Source organism: Mangifera indica, chromosome 5 (assembly GCF_011075055.1).
Source record: "Mangifera indica cultivar Alphonso chromosome 5, CATAS_Mindica_2.1, whole genome shotgun sequence".
Classification (NCBI taxonomy): Eukaryota; Viridiplantae; Streptophyta; class Magnoliopsida; order Sapindales; family Anacardiaceae; genus Mangifera; species Mangifera indica.
In genome coordinates, this window is record NC_058141.1 from 11580119 (window position 1) to 11593409 (window position 13291).

Below are 13291 nucleotides of genomic sequence, written 5' to 3' on the forward strand. Positions count from 1 at the left end.
TTAAAATATTATTATAAATTAATTATATAATATAACTGTTATACCATAAATCAAAACAAAAACCAACCTTATTATATCAAGCAAAACATAAGAATAAACTGAACAAAAGACAAATCATGGTTTGAAAATACTGCAATATATTATATAATAAATTATAAAGTTTAAGTTTTCTACAGTCAACTTCAACTGAAAATGCCAAAATAATATATTATTTAATAGTTAAAAGTTTAAACCGCAAAGTGGGAATAATATGTTATATAATAATATTCTTTTGATAGTTAGAGAAATCATCATTCTGAAGATCCGTCGTCACCTCAGTAACAAAATGACTATAATACCCTCATAAGACCTCCTACGTGAAATATCGTTTTGGGACAAAAAAGTAAACCCATTTGGCAAACAAAAACGGACGGGACGGGAGTCTTCATCGTATTTGGTAACACACTGGATTTACTGAGTTATTAAAATAATTCGGAGCCATAACCGATATACCTCTGTGTGTAACCAGATTTAAAATTAAAAAATAAATGTAGAAATAAAAGTTCCCAGTTTTCTGACTCAAGCCTTCGTCAATCTCCGTCCAATTTTTCCGTTAATTACAATTGTACGAAGCACAAAAGAAAAAAGTTAGGGTTTCCATTTCTAAGAAAGTGGATTCGTGATCACAAGGAACTATGTTCACGTCGCAGAGAAGGCCGATTCCGGCGATCTCGCTCACGCCGCGTGGCACCGATACGCAGAGGAGCGGTACCTTTTCTAAAAAGAGTAACTTTGGAGGCAAAGGGAAGGCCGTTGCTCCCGCTGAAAACCAAACACCGCCACTGCTTCCTGTGACTTCGCTGTTGGAAGCCAATGGCCTGGCGAGGGGCGAGGTGGGTGAATCAGAGGATGATTGGAGGGGGTTTCGGGAGGCCGGGTTGTTGGACGAGGCCACCATGGAGCGGAAAGAACGTGAGGCTCTTATTCGGAGAGCCTCCAAACTTGAACAAGAGGTATAATTTTAAATTTATAAGGACTAAGCGAAATAAATTGCAACATTTTTCACGTGACAATTGTTAGGATTTCTCCTTTCTTGGTTTTCTCGGTTTGCTTGTGCCTTAAATGTAGACTGTATCGTTCATTAAATATTAGTAGTTGGTTTTATTTATCAAACAAAGAAAGAATGAAAGATAATATATGGTGCAAAGTTAGTTTTCCCATGGCAATGTAGCCTTGTGCACTTAAATTCATGAGCAGAGCGAGGTTAAAGTAATATTATGAGCAAGTGTTTAATGGAGAAAGGGGTTCATTTAAATTTCCCTACAGTAATTCGGTTGAGTTAAGTTGAGCACTAAGAAATACGTCTATTTTTTTTTTTTTTAAAAACCCAGTCAGTCTTATTTACTGTTTCATGTCTTACAGTTTTATGTCAATTTTTAAAGACATGGTGAGTGGAAGTTGATTTCTATGGAGAGTTGAGTTGTATTCTACTTATGAAGTATTATTTCTCTCCCCCACTTTTATTCAATGCATGTGATTCGATGTAGAGGTTTACTTTTCCTATGGGAACGTTAAATTAAATTAGAATCCGTTTCCTATAGTCAGTCATCGTTATTATTTGTTTTTATTAACAGGTGATTTATTTCATATTTCTTTTCCGTTATCTCTTTAATCTTCTGTTCCTTTGTTATCTCATTTCTTTGATATTTTTCTGATGTTAGATGTCATTGACTTTGTGGGTAAGGCCTATATAATTTACATTTGAGCAATGGCCTTTCAACATCTGATAGACTTCTGTTGCAGTTGTTTGATTACCAGTATAATATGGGGCTTCTTCTTATTGAGAAGAAAGAATGGACTTCAAAATTTGAAGAGCTACGGCAAGCTCTTGAAGAAACGCAGGAGATCCTAAAGCGTGAACAGTCAGCTCATTTAATTGCATTAACTGATGTTGAGAAGCGTGAGGAAAATTTGAGGAGAGCCTTGAGCATGGAGAAGCAGTGTGTGGCTAATGTATGCTATTTCTTTTCATCTTTTTTCTCCTCTAATCATACATAAATTTGATGCATGTCTGATACTGCTTCCAGTTTGGACCCTTTTTTACTATTGTAATGCAGATATTTCTCTTTATGATTACTTACTGAGTTCCAATTCACAGAATGTTTTCCTCTTTTTTTTTTTTTGGGTCTTGGATTAATTCTTACAATAAACTGTCCCTTTAATTTCATATTTTGGTTATTAGATACCATAATCTATTGCTAAGTCTTGAGTATGAATTTATTTGAGAAATTTTGCAGTTGCAGGCAGTATAGTGCTTGTCCATGGAAAAAATTAGGGAGAAGTTGAGATTAATCTTTCTGACTGGATATGTGAAAATTCTTTGCTAGGTGGATTTTTTTCCCTTTTGATTTTCTTGGTAAATGCTTCTGTGGAAACCAGTTTAGAGCTTATTTTCTTCTTCATATAACAATTAACGAAATCAGCAATTCTCTCAGCTTTATTGTGACTTATTATAAATCATTTGCTCCTTTGTTTTTCCTATTTTAAAGCTTCTTTAGATTTCACTAATCAAACTCATTATTTGATGCAAAGGGCCATGGTTAAGTACAAAAAAAGAAAGTGTGAGATTCATAGATTGTTAAAGGTTTGTCTATCCATGTTAGGTTGAAATCTCTCTATGAGCTCATTTATTTTTTATTCTTTTAATCATTACATGTCAAATTACCAAATTAAAGATGTCTTACCTTAAGTTTGACTTGCTATAAATCATCCCTATTTTCTTCTCACTTGAGGAGCGTCAACATCTTTAGACGAAACTTGTAATTAACTTGATATTCTTATGCAAAGATCCTTGGTTAAGTGGGAAAAAATGCTTGTCTGTCTTGGTTGATACTTTAGGCGTATGTATTGGTGAATTTCTAGCCTTAATTAATCAGACACATGGCTGTCATTGGTCACCGTAACCTTGATTCTATCTATTACAATGTATATTTTTAATACACCAATGTGTGGATAATTAAAATAAAGTTCATCAGGTTTATAAGGGGATTGACTATGATTGCTATCAGGTGGTGTGTGTTAATGTAAACATCACTGTTCTATATTATAAGATATGTGGCACCACATTGGCTAAAATGAATCACAGTATTTATAATGTAATGCTCCTAGAAGAATTGAAATTTCTTTCAATTTCTCAATATATATTATTGGAGTATGTTTTATCCACTATAAGTTTAGCCATTAATATCAAAATTGAGACTTTTGCATGTGACCAATTTTTTTTTTAATTATTATTGACTATGTACTGGCTGATTGGGTTCTTAATCTTTGTGGTTTACTCTTCTTTTATTTATGTATGTCATGATCATTCATTTTGTCACTGCAGCTTGAAAAGGCTGTGCATGATACTGAAGAGGAGTGTGCAAAAGTAAAACTTAATTCAAAGAAAAAATTGACTGATGCAAATACTTTGGTTGTTGGAATTGAGGAGAAGTCATTGGTGGTGGAAGAGAAGATGCATGCTGCTGAAGCCAAAATTGCAGAGGTAAACAGAAAGAATTCTGAATTGGAGACAAAATTGCAAGAGTTGGAGGCACAAGAAAGTGTGCTTCAAAGGGAACGACTCTCCCTAATTACAGAGTATGTTTCCTGTTTGGTCCCTTTAATATCTGACTTAATAATCTCTCTTAAACTTGCTTCAGCATTGGATTAATTAAGATGACATTAGCAAAAAATTTATCACTGATTATGTTGTCCTTAGACAAGAAGCACGCAAGGCAATGTTCTATAAACAGAGAGAAGACTTACAGGAGTGGGAGATGAAATTACGAAAGGGGGATGAGATGCTCATTGAGCTTAAGAGAACCATATTTCAAAGAGAGGAAAATGCAAACAAAAAGGACCGGATTCTAAAGCAAAAGGCGAGGGATCTTGAAGAGTGGGAAAAGAAGATTGATTTGTCCAACACAAAGTTGAAAGAGAGGGAGGATGATATGAATAAGCAACTAGCAGATATAGTTGCAAAAGAAAGAGTGGGTTTTTTTGGCCAATCTTTATTTGTTGGAAGTATTTATTTATGTTCATATTTTTCCCTTTTGTTTGGAGCATAATTTTTTTTTTTTTTATTCAGGAAGTTAACTCTCTAAGAAGGACGTTGGAAGTGAAAAACAAGGAATTATTGACATTGGAAGAGAAACTTACTGCTAGGGGAAGAGTAAGTCCTAGTGCTTAATGTTTTCTGTTGCACATATCATATATAAAGATTGGAATATATCTTTCTTTTGTTTATTTTTTGTCTTAATTGTGTGAACTATCTTTTGCTGGTATTGAAATCCTACTTGGCATGGATGTAACTTGTGGTTTTCCCATATCTTTTGCTTTTCCTGATTTTTGCTATTCAAACTGAGCAAGCTTTTTAGGTGTCAGACCTGCAAGTTGTGACTTGCAGAATTGATTTTTTTCAACCAAATTGTTCAAGGTTTGCAAACTTTTCCTCTTGTGATTCGGTATCTTGAGCTAATAAAATAAATACATTTGCAAGCATCTATTTCCTGGTTTGTGTGTGTAAATGTTGTTGAGAGCCTCTGGCTTTAGTTCTTTTTGTAGCCTTACTAGAATTAAACTTCTTCATTTGTGCTGCAATTTTGGCCCCTTAAGCAGCGCATTGCAGCTGAAGTTTGTGTCCCACCATCAAACTTCATGTTGATCCTTACACTTGCTTGATACATATTTCACTCCCCTTCTTGCACTTGCCTTCCTTGCCTTTCTCAACTCTTTATTTAGTCTCATATGTTGACTGGCAGAAGTAATGAGCTGCTGAGACTTGCATGACTTTTCAGAGTGGTGAATTTCTATAACAATTGGGTTTTGATTGAATAGAAGTTACAATTAATTGCTACATATTCTAATTAGTGTGCATGTCTGCACTTGAGCATCTTTTTGTGTTAATTTGTGAGTTTGTTGGTTTTCACTTATTGATTAAGTAGAGTGCTAGTTAGAGTGGTTACATTAGTTGTAATATCTTTTGGAGAATCCCACATTGACAAAATACCAACGAGATGTTCAGTATGGACATTCCATCTCTCTTTGGAATGATAGGAGAAGATTGGTTAAATAACTCGTGAGCTCTTAAGTTGTCAAGATGTATTCTAGGTTGCAAGGCTCAAAAACAAAACCGTGACGGATTATGTCCAAAGCAAATAATATCTTGACAGTGAGTCGGGTTGTTGGACTTGATGTTACATTAGTTGGTCTCTGGGGAGAGAGAATGTGATGTTGTTTGATCTTTCTTTAAAGAAAACTTGCTTTTATTTGTTTCTTTTGTTAAGCTGGCTGGATTGTCATTATATAATTAAGTTGGTTTGTTATAACTTCTGTCAACCATGGATCTTTTTCAGGTGGAAATTCAGAAGCTTGTAGATGATCAGAAGGGAATTCTGGATGCTAAGAGGCTGGAGTTTGAGCGAGAACTTGAAGAAAGGAGGAAATCAGTTGATGAGGAAATGAGGAGCAAGGTAACTACCCTAGAGCAGAAGGCATTCGAAATTAAACACAAGGAAGAGAAGCTGGGAAAGCAAGAACAAGCATTGGATGAAAAGTCAGTCAGAGTTAAAGAGAAAGAGAAGGATCTTGAAGCAAGATTGAAATCTGTAAAAGAAACAGAAAAGATATTGAAAACTGCAGAGAAAAATTTGGGGTTTGAAAAGCAACAACTGATTGCTGACACAGAGAGCTTGGAGATTCTCAAATCTGATATTGATAAGTTAGAGGCTGAAACTTCTGAGCAGGAGTTCCAGATTCAAAAGGAACGCCAGAAGCTTAAACTTATTGAAGAAGAGAGGTCGGAACATCGCCATTTGCAGTCAGAGTTGAAGCAGCAGATAGAATTGTTCAGACGTCAGCAGGAGTTACTTCTGAAGGAACATGAAGACTTGAAACAGGAAAGGGTGAGGTTTGAGAAAGAATGGGAAGGGCTAGATGAGAAAAGAGATGAAATTAGTAAAGAGCTGAAGAATATACCTGAAGCAGTACAGAAGTTGGAAAAATTGCAGCATTCAGGAGAAGATAGATTAAAAGAAGAGGAATCTGCATTGCGGGATTATATTCAGAGGGAGTTGGAAGATATTAGACTTAAGAAAGAATCATTCAAGGCCATGATGAAGCATGATCAGTTGCATTTATCTGAAAAGGCTCAAAATGAATGCAAGAAGATGCGTGAAGAATACGAGATGCAGAAAATCAATCATGAATCTGACATGCTGAATAGACAGGAAAGAATGGAGAAAGATCTTCAGGAAAGGAAGAGAGCATTTTATGAAAAGAAAGATAGAGAACTTAGTGAATTAAATCACTTGAAGGAAGTTACTGAGAATGAATTACAAGAAATAAGATCTAAAAGGGATGAATTAGAGAGGCAGAAGCAGGAAGTTAAAATGAACAAAAAGAATTTGAAAGAACAACAACTTGGAATGAGCAAGGACATTGATGAGCTTGACATTATTTGCAGGAGGCATTATCATAATCAGAAACAATTTAAGCACGAAAAAGAGCGTTTCCTTGAGTTTGTTGAGAAGCAAAAGGGTTGCAAGAATTGTGGAGAAATGACAAAGGAATTTGTACTTTCCCATGTGCAATTACCTGATGTGGAAGATGGGGGTGCTCTTCCTTTACCAACGCTGGCTGGTAGATATTTGGGCAAACTTCAAGGTGATATAGTAGCTCCGTATGATTCAAATACTGAGAGATCTCATGGACTTAATTTGGGATATGAAGATGCTGGAGGTCGCATGTCTTGGTTGCGTAAATGCACTTCTAGGATTTTTAGCATCTCTCCTATTAAAAAGACTGTTCATGTTTCTACTTCAGTTTCAGTAGAGGAGCAACCACAGTCACCTGTGCCTGCTAATAAGCAAAAAAAGACTGAGGGCTCTGGTTTGCTTCTCAGTAAAGAAGCAAGAGCATGCAAAATTCCAGAAGATGAATCCCAACCATCTTTCAGGATGGCAAATGATTCCTTTGATTTTCAACAGCTCCAATCTGATAGCACAATCAAAGAGCTGGATGATGAGTATGCTCCATCTGCTGATGATCATAGCTACATGGATGGTAAGGCACAAGACATTCCTGAAGATTCCCAGCAGTCAGAACTAAGGAGTGCTCGCCGGAAACCTGGGAGGAGGCCCAAGTCTTTATCAAACAGAACACGCTCAGTGAAGGCTGTGGTTGAAGATGCAAAGATGTTTCCTGCAGAAAGCCCTGAAGGTGCAGAACTGAATGCGAACATGCAGCCGTACAAGGATAATCAAGGGATTTCTAGTCATACTGAGGAGGCAGCTGGTGGTACTTCAAGGAAGCGGCGACGATCACAAGCCTCAAAAATTACAGAAAGTGAGCAAGATGGTGCTGATAGTGACGGACCTTCGGACATTGTCACTGCTGGTGGGCGCAGGAAGAGGCAGCAGACTGTTATTCCGGCCCAACCTGCTCCAGCAGAGAAGCGATACAATCTCAGACAACACAAGACGTAAGTTCCTAGTGCTTAATTAAAGTGAATTTTATGGCATGGTGACAGCTGCTCTTGTAGTTCTATATTCTTTATGTAATGTTCTAGTTGGTTTTTTCCTGGTGAATTAATACAAAATAAAGATTGTGAACAGAAAAAATGACCATCTCTTTTTGCCTCTGACCGTTTTGTTATTGAATTATTCTGTCTGTGTATAAACATCTGCAGGCTGTTGATTTATGTTGGATAATTCTATTGATTGATCTGTTTTCGGATAAAATGGTTGTTTTGCTACCCGGTAAAATTTTCCGGTCTTTGAAGATATGTTGGTAGAGAGTTCAAATATCCCTACCGTACTCAACAAGCATAGCATTTCTTTAACAATATCATGTCCAGAACTGCACTTTCATCAACATTTTTCCTTTTTTTTACTGTACTTGAATAACCATTTTATATAATGAATTCTTTATCTTTTGTTGAAATTCTATTGAAGTGGGGGTAGCACAATGTCTTTAAGTTGAGAGCTATCCAAGTCTGAGTTATAGTATAGCTTACAAGGATGAGCAACATAGTCTATTTCAGTTTAGAGGTTTTGTATAATGGATTTTTTGCAGTATATAGCCACAAACTTGATGTAACTCATAAAGTTTAGAATTATATATAAGGATGATCAAACTGTTAGCTTCATTTACTGTTTTCTGATAGGCTTTTATTATCACTTAAGTTATAAGGTTGTGGTCATGATATGTATATATAAAACTACTTTCGGGGGCCATATTGTAATATCTCATTGATAAGATCTGAAAAGGGGAAAAGGAAAATTTTAACAGTAGAATTGAATGAGGATTGATAACTGAAGATGAAAACAAATGCAGCTGAATCCAATAAGAGATGGAAGATTTTATTGGTCGGGCCTCATTGGCTAATACTGATCATTGCTAAGGTGATCCTGCCAGTTATGTTTTGATTATTACTTAAGCTGTACAAGCAGCACAACACAGTCAACCAATCTGATATGTTATTTAATCTTTAACAGTGTAGGCACAGCCGTGCCAGCTCAAGCTTTAGCAACACTAGTTGCATCTGATCTGAACAAGACAAGGAAGATGGTAGCTGAAGGTACTAGTGTAGTGGAAGCAGTACCGAATCCAGGAGATGCATCTGTGTTGTCTCTAGGAATTGCTAGTGAGAATGGCAAGTCTACCCAGTTGGTGCAGCTAACTGCAGTAGGCGGTGTGGAGTTCTCTCAGGACAGGGTTGTCCAGGTAAAACCTGTTTCCCCTTTCCAGGTTTGTGTTAGTTGCTGGTTGTCAACTGATATTCCTGAGCCTTTCTTTGCTTGGGCTGGTTTTTCATGAGTTGTTATGTTATACAGTTTAAGTCAACTGAGGACATTGTTGATGATAATGTTGGTGACCAGAAGTCAACCGAGAATGCTGAGTTGAGTGAAGTTGATGGTACACCAGAGTATGTTGACGAAGGCGAGAACGGGAGTACAATCCTTGAGGAAGACAATGATGATTATGACAACAGCGACGATTCAGATCATCCTGGTGAACCATCAATTGGGAAGAAGCTGTGGAAATTTTTTACGTCTTGAAGGGTATCTCACCCCCCCTCCCCTCTAGTTTCTTTATTTTCTTGATTTAATTCCTTCAACAATTGTATTCATATCTCAGCACTTAGAAGTCCAGATATCTGGACTAAAACGGTATCACTTACATACATAATAATTGAATATTAACCAAAATCCGAAGAGTGAAAAAGTAAACAAATTTGAAATAACATTGAAACTGACGGCAAGTAGATTGGGTGGTACCGTAAGGGTACGTTTGATTTGATTTCTATTAAAAATGAAAGAGTATTTGAAATTATTTTTTGTATAAATTATTTTTATATTTCATTAAATTTTATATGTATAAATAATTATTGTGCCAGAACAATTGAAATAAAAATATATCAATATTTTGTTTTATTTAAATGCCTTTAAAAGATTATTTTGTATAAATTAGTATTGTATTTTGTTAAATTAACATATTTTTTGTCAAATATATGTTTGTATTTTTTAAAAAAAATTTCCTTTTATAATAAATTAGGATTTTTATGTTATATATCATATCATATTTGATATTAAAAAATTATTAAAATATTTTATTATTTATCAAATCAAATAAAAGAATATCATTAATAAAAAATAAATTATTAAAATAATTTTTTATTATTTTTATGCACGCTAATGATTATACGTACATCTGGAGGTATTGGCAAAGCAAAGTACTACTGGTAACATAAAAAAATAGTTGTTGTTAAGTCTGTACATTAAAATAAATTGTAGGGGAACAACTAAAAATAAATTATTTAAATATTTAATTTATTTTTTAATAGTTATATTAATAAAACAAAGAGTTATTAATTATATTTATGACGCTTTAAGAGATTATAAAAATAGTCAATTCTTTAAAGATTAATCTTATTATGATGAAACAACTAAATTAAATATAAAATCCTTCAACGATAAGTATTATTTTTTTGGTAACGACTTTAACGATCAATTTCTTCTAACTCAAAAACTTGTATTTAAAATCTCATAAAGAACTAGAAATTTGAACAAGAAATATCGTTAAATCTAAATAATAAAATAAACATATATTTTTTATTTTAAATTAATTTCATGGACTATTGTATTGTTAGAAATATAAGTAACATTTGACGGGTGATTAGAAATAGAGTCAATTGCAAGATTTTGATGAGGTGAAGGAATTTTTCAGAAGTTTAGCTTACCTAGTGTGAAACACTAGACTTTGTTTTGAGGAGGGACGGGCATAAGGTTTAAAACTATGAGGGTTTAAGAAATTATTAAAAGCAATTTCAGGGTGCAAAATTTAGAAGTTAAATATATTCCCGAAGTTTAGCATTCCACCAAACTTTATAGGGGAATTGCTAAACTTTAGTTTGGGGAGGTAATTGCAAGTTTTAAAATATAGGGGTTAAGAAAATTTGACAAACATTTTGAGGGGTGTACATGCAAAAAATTAATGCCAGTCAATGTAGTGTGCATGTTAAATTTTCTATTGAAACGCTAAACATCGAATTGGGGCTAATTATAAGAATTTAAAGCAAACAAAAGTTTATGTATGATTTTAGGGGGTAAATGTAAGATTTATAACTTTAGAGATGAATGAAATTTTGCAAAGTTTAGCGTCTTGTACATGCTATTATTGTCAAGTCTTGGGTTTCTTTAAGTATAACTATTCAAAGAGCTAGTCGTAGGATTTTAAAATTAGAGAGCGTTTATGGATGGTTTATGGAATGTTAATATAAGGATTTGAAAATTGGGGATATATATAATTTGATGTGCAATGAAACATTAGCATGAATTGGCAATTTTTTTAAAATTATATTTATTTGTTTTAACATAAACTATATTATTATGATAGGATTCGTCTAAATATTAGTTGTTGTGTTGGTTTTATGCAAAGGATAATAGACGACAGTAAAAAGTAACACTATAACTTGGGTTGGGGGAAAACAAAAAATATTTCAAATCAATTTAGGTATCACGAATAATATGATAGATTAGTGAAGTTCTTAAGTATGTGTCTTCGTATTAACCTTCAATGTAATAGCTAAAGTATGAAAATACTTTGAACGGGATGCTCATTGGCATTGAGGACAATAATAATGACAATATTGGTTGTATCTTCATCTTTACTAAGCAAGTGGTGCAAGTAGTTTCTTTATTTGTAGTGTTTCTCTCAAATCGAGAAGGGCAACTCCAAATACCAATTATGATATAGATAAATATGAATTTCGAGAACAATATTATTCACTCATGAAAGCCAACATTGAAGTTCATAATCCATAAGAAGATGTAACACTAATATTTACATTGATGATGATGATGATGATGCTCTTGTTGATATTCTCATTTCAAAGTTGTTATCAACAGTTGAGTATTAGATGTCGAGCCTAGGTGTTATAGTGCACGCAAGGTTATCCGAAATCAGGGTTAGAATCTTCCAAAGAGATTTTTTTTTATTTTCCTCCATGACAACTTACGAGAACTATCTCTTTTTTTCTAATTGAGTAATTAAGGTATCGTAGAATTTCCTTTTTGGTTTAATTAAAATATGAATAAATTTTTAAAATTATAATTGAATTAGAAACCTTTAAATATTCCTATTGAATGTAACTTTACCTCTCAAATCATATAAATGGAAAAAACTCATACCCGTAGATGTACACATATATAAACAATTCTGCTAATCATTAGAAAACTCTTATATATACATTATTTTCAAGATATTTTGTACTATCAGTCAATAACAACATCGTCGATATAGATTTTTCTATCATAAAATCAAATAATATTAAAAAATTTATATCTTTTTTACTTTTATTTTACTTTATTCATATAAATAATAGACATCATGGTCTTTTTGCTAAATTCTCATCACTATTATCATATACCTTAACTTGATCAAAGTTTGAAATTGTGTCCTTAAATTGACGAGGAAAAATATCATAAACAACTACTAAAAAATAAAATTAGGAGAATGGAAAATTAAAAAAATAGGAGAATGGAAAATTTTTTATGAAATAATATAAAGTCTAAGCCAGCGCCAAATACTAGCAAAAATTATTCTAAACCGAAGACTTCGGAAAAAAAAAAAAAGCAAAAAACTGTTGCTTGGCGTGTAATTCACGTCCATCTCTTCTCTTTCCTTTCCTTTTCGTACCCATTTGCCAAACCTTTGTCTCTTCCCCCATGCAAATGTATATACAAAAAGCTCCTCAGCGGCTCACCTTTCTTCTGTAAAATTAATTTATAGACTCCTCTAAATCTCATAACTTAAACCCTACTTTTCTAGAACAGTTCTTCTTCTTCGTAAATGGCTCCGATTTCTTCTTCTTTTAAATCTACGCATCACTTATTCAAAGCCATCTACTTAGTCTTTCTCATTCTGCTTCTCATTATTGGCTCATGCTATGCCATCAGACCCGGCGCAGGAATGTTTGATGGAAATTTCATGATGGATTCAGAGAATTACGTGAAGCCTCACAGCAGAAAGTACCATACAGGATTTGTATTTAAAGGTCATCCGTTTAACTTCTTCCCCAAAAGGTCTGCTATTCCACCTTCTGGTCCGTCCAAGCACCACAACGCGGTGGTGGACTCAACTCCTCCCTAGTAAACGCTCGTTTACCGGTGCTTGTCTTTACACCTGAGCGATTCCCTCCACTGGGTTTGTTTCAAAGTTAAAGAGCTCAGGATTTTGAAACGTATAGGAGCATAGCTACTGGGCAAGATGATGATGAACAGATTACAAGGAGGACTAGTTTGATTTACTTCTCTTACAACCATTAAATTATAGTGTATAGAAAGATTAAGTTGTTGAGGTACAATATTCGATTTGAATACTTTCAAAGTTTGTTGTTGTCAGTTTTGTAAAGATCGATCAAATGGAGGTATGCTTACATTGATCTGTTTTTGTATTAATAATTTAGTTTGCGATGTAACGATGATCTTCATATTCCCATTTTTAGCCTTTACTTAGTGTAGAGGAGAAGCGTCCGGTGGATACCCGGAATTCTCCTTGCCTTCGCTCAGAGTAGACTTTTGGGTGGCCATGGCTGCCTCCTCTTCCCTCTCGAAAATGTTTGGTAAATTCGATGAATCAATATGGGCGTTTGCTTCAATGTGATAAAAAAGAATACTCAGATAAGATTACAATCTTTTATCATTAATATTATTTTGTTTTGTTACCTAATAATATATAATAAGTGATCAGATTATCAACCCCATCAATT

The 13291-nt window shown here is 34.1% G+C and overlaps 1 protein-coding gene across 4 annotated transcripts; it reads left to right on the forward strand.

Annotated features, from left to right (window-relative positions):
• Window positions 1-444: 444 nt before the first annotated feature.
• Window positions 445-9230, forward strand: LOC123216581 (nuclear matrix constituent protein 1-like). 4 transcript variants are annotated; one of them, XM_044637037.1, is made up of 8 exons: window positions 445-992; window positions 1783-1992; window positions 3365-3618; window positions 3740-4010; window positions 4109-4192; window positions 5376-7501; window positions 8517-8769; window positions 8856-9230. In XM_044637037.1, the coding sequence occupies exons 1-8, from the start codon at window positions 675-677 to the stop codon at window positions 9078-9080; spliced, it is 3741 nt and encodes a 1246-aa protein (XP_044492972.1). In that variant the 5' UTR covers window positions 445-674; the 3' UTR covers window positions 9081-9230. The 4 variants fall into 4 exon arrangements, 3 of the variants coding, with proteins under 3 accessions (XP_044492972.1, XP_044492973.1, XP_044492974.1); XM_044637038.1 differs by having other exon boundaries at window positions 8517-8745; XM_044637039.1 differs by having other exon boundaries at window positions 8517-8745; window positions 8901-9230.
• Window positions 9231-13291: the final 4061 nt, after the last annotated feature.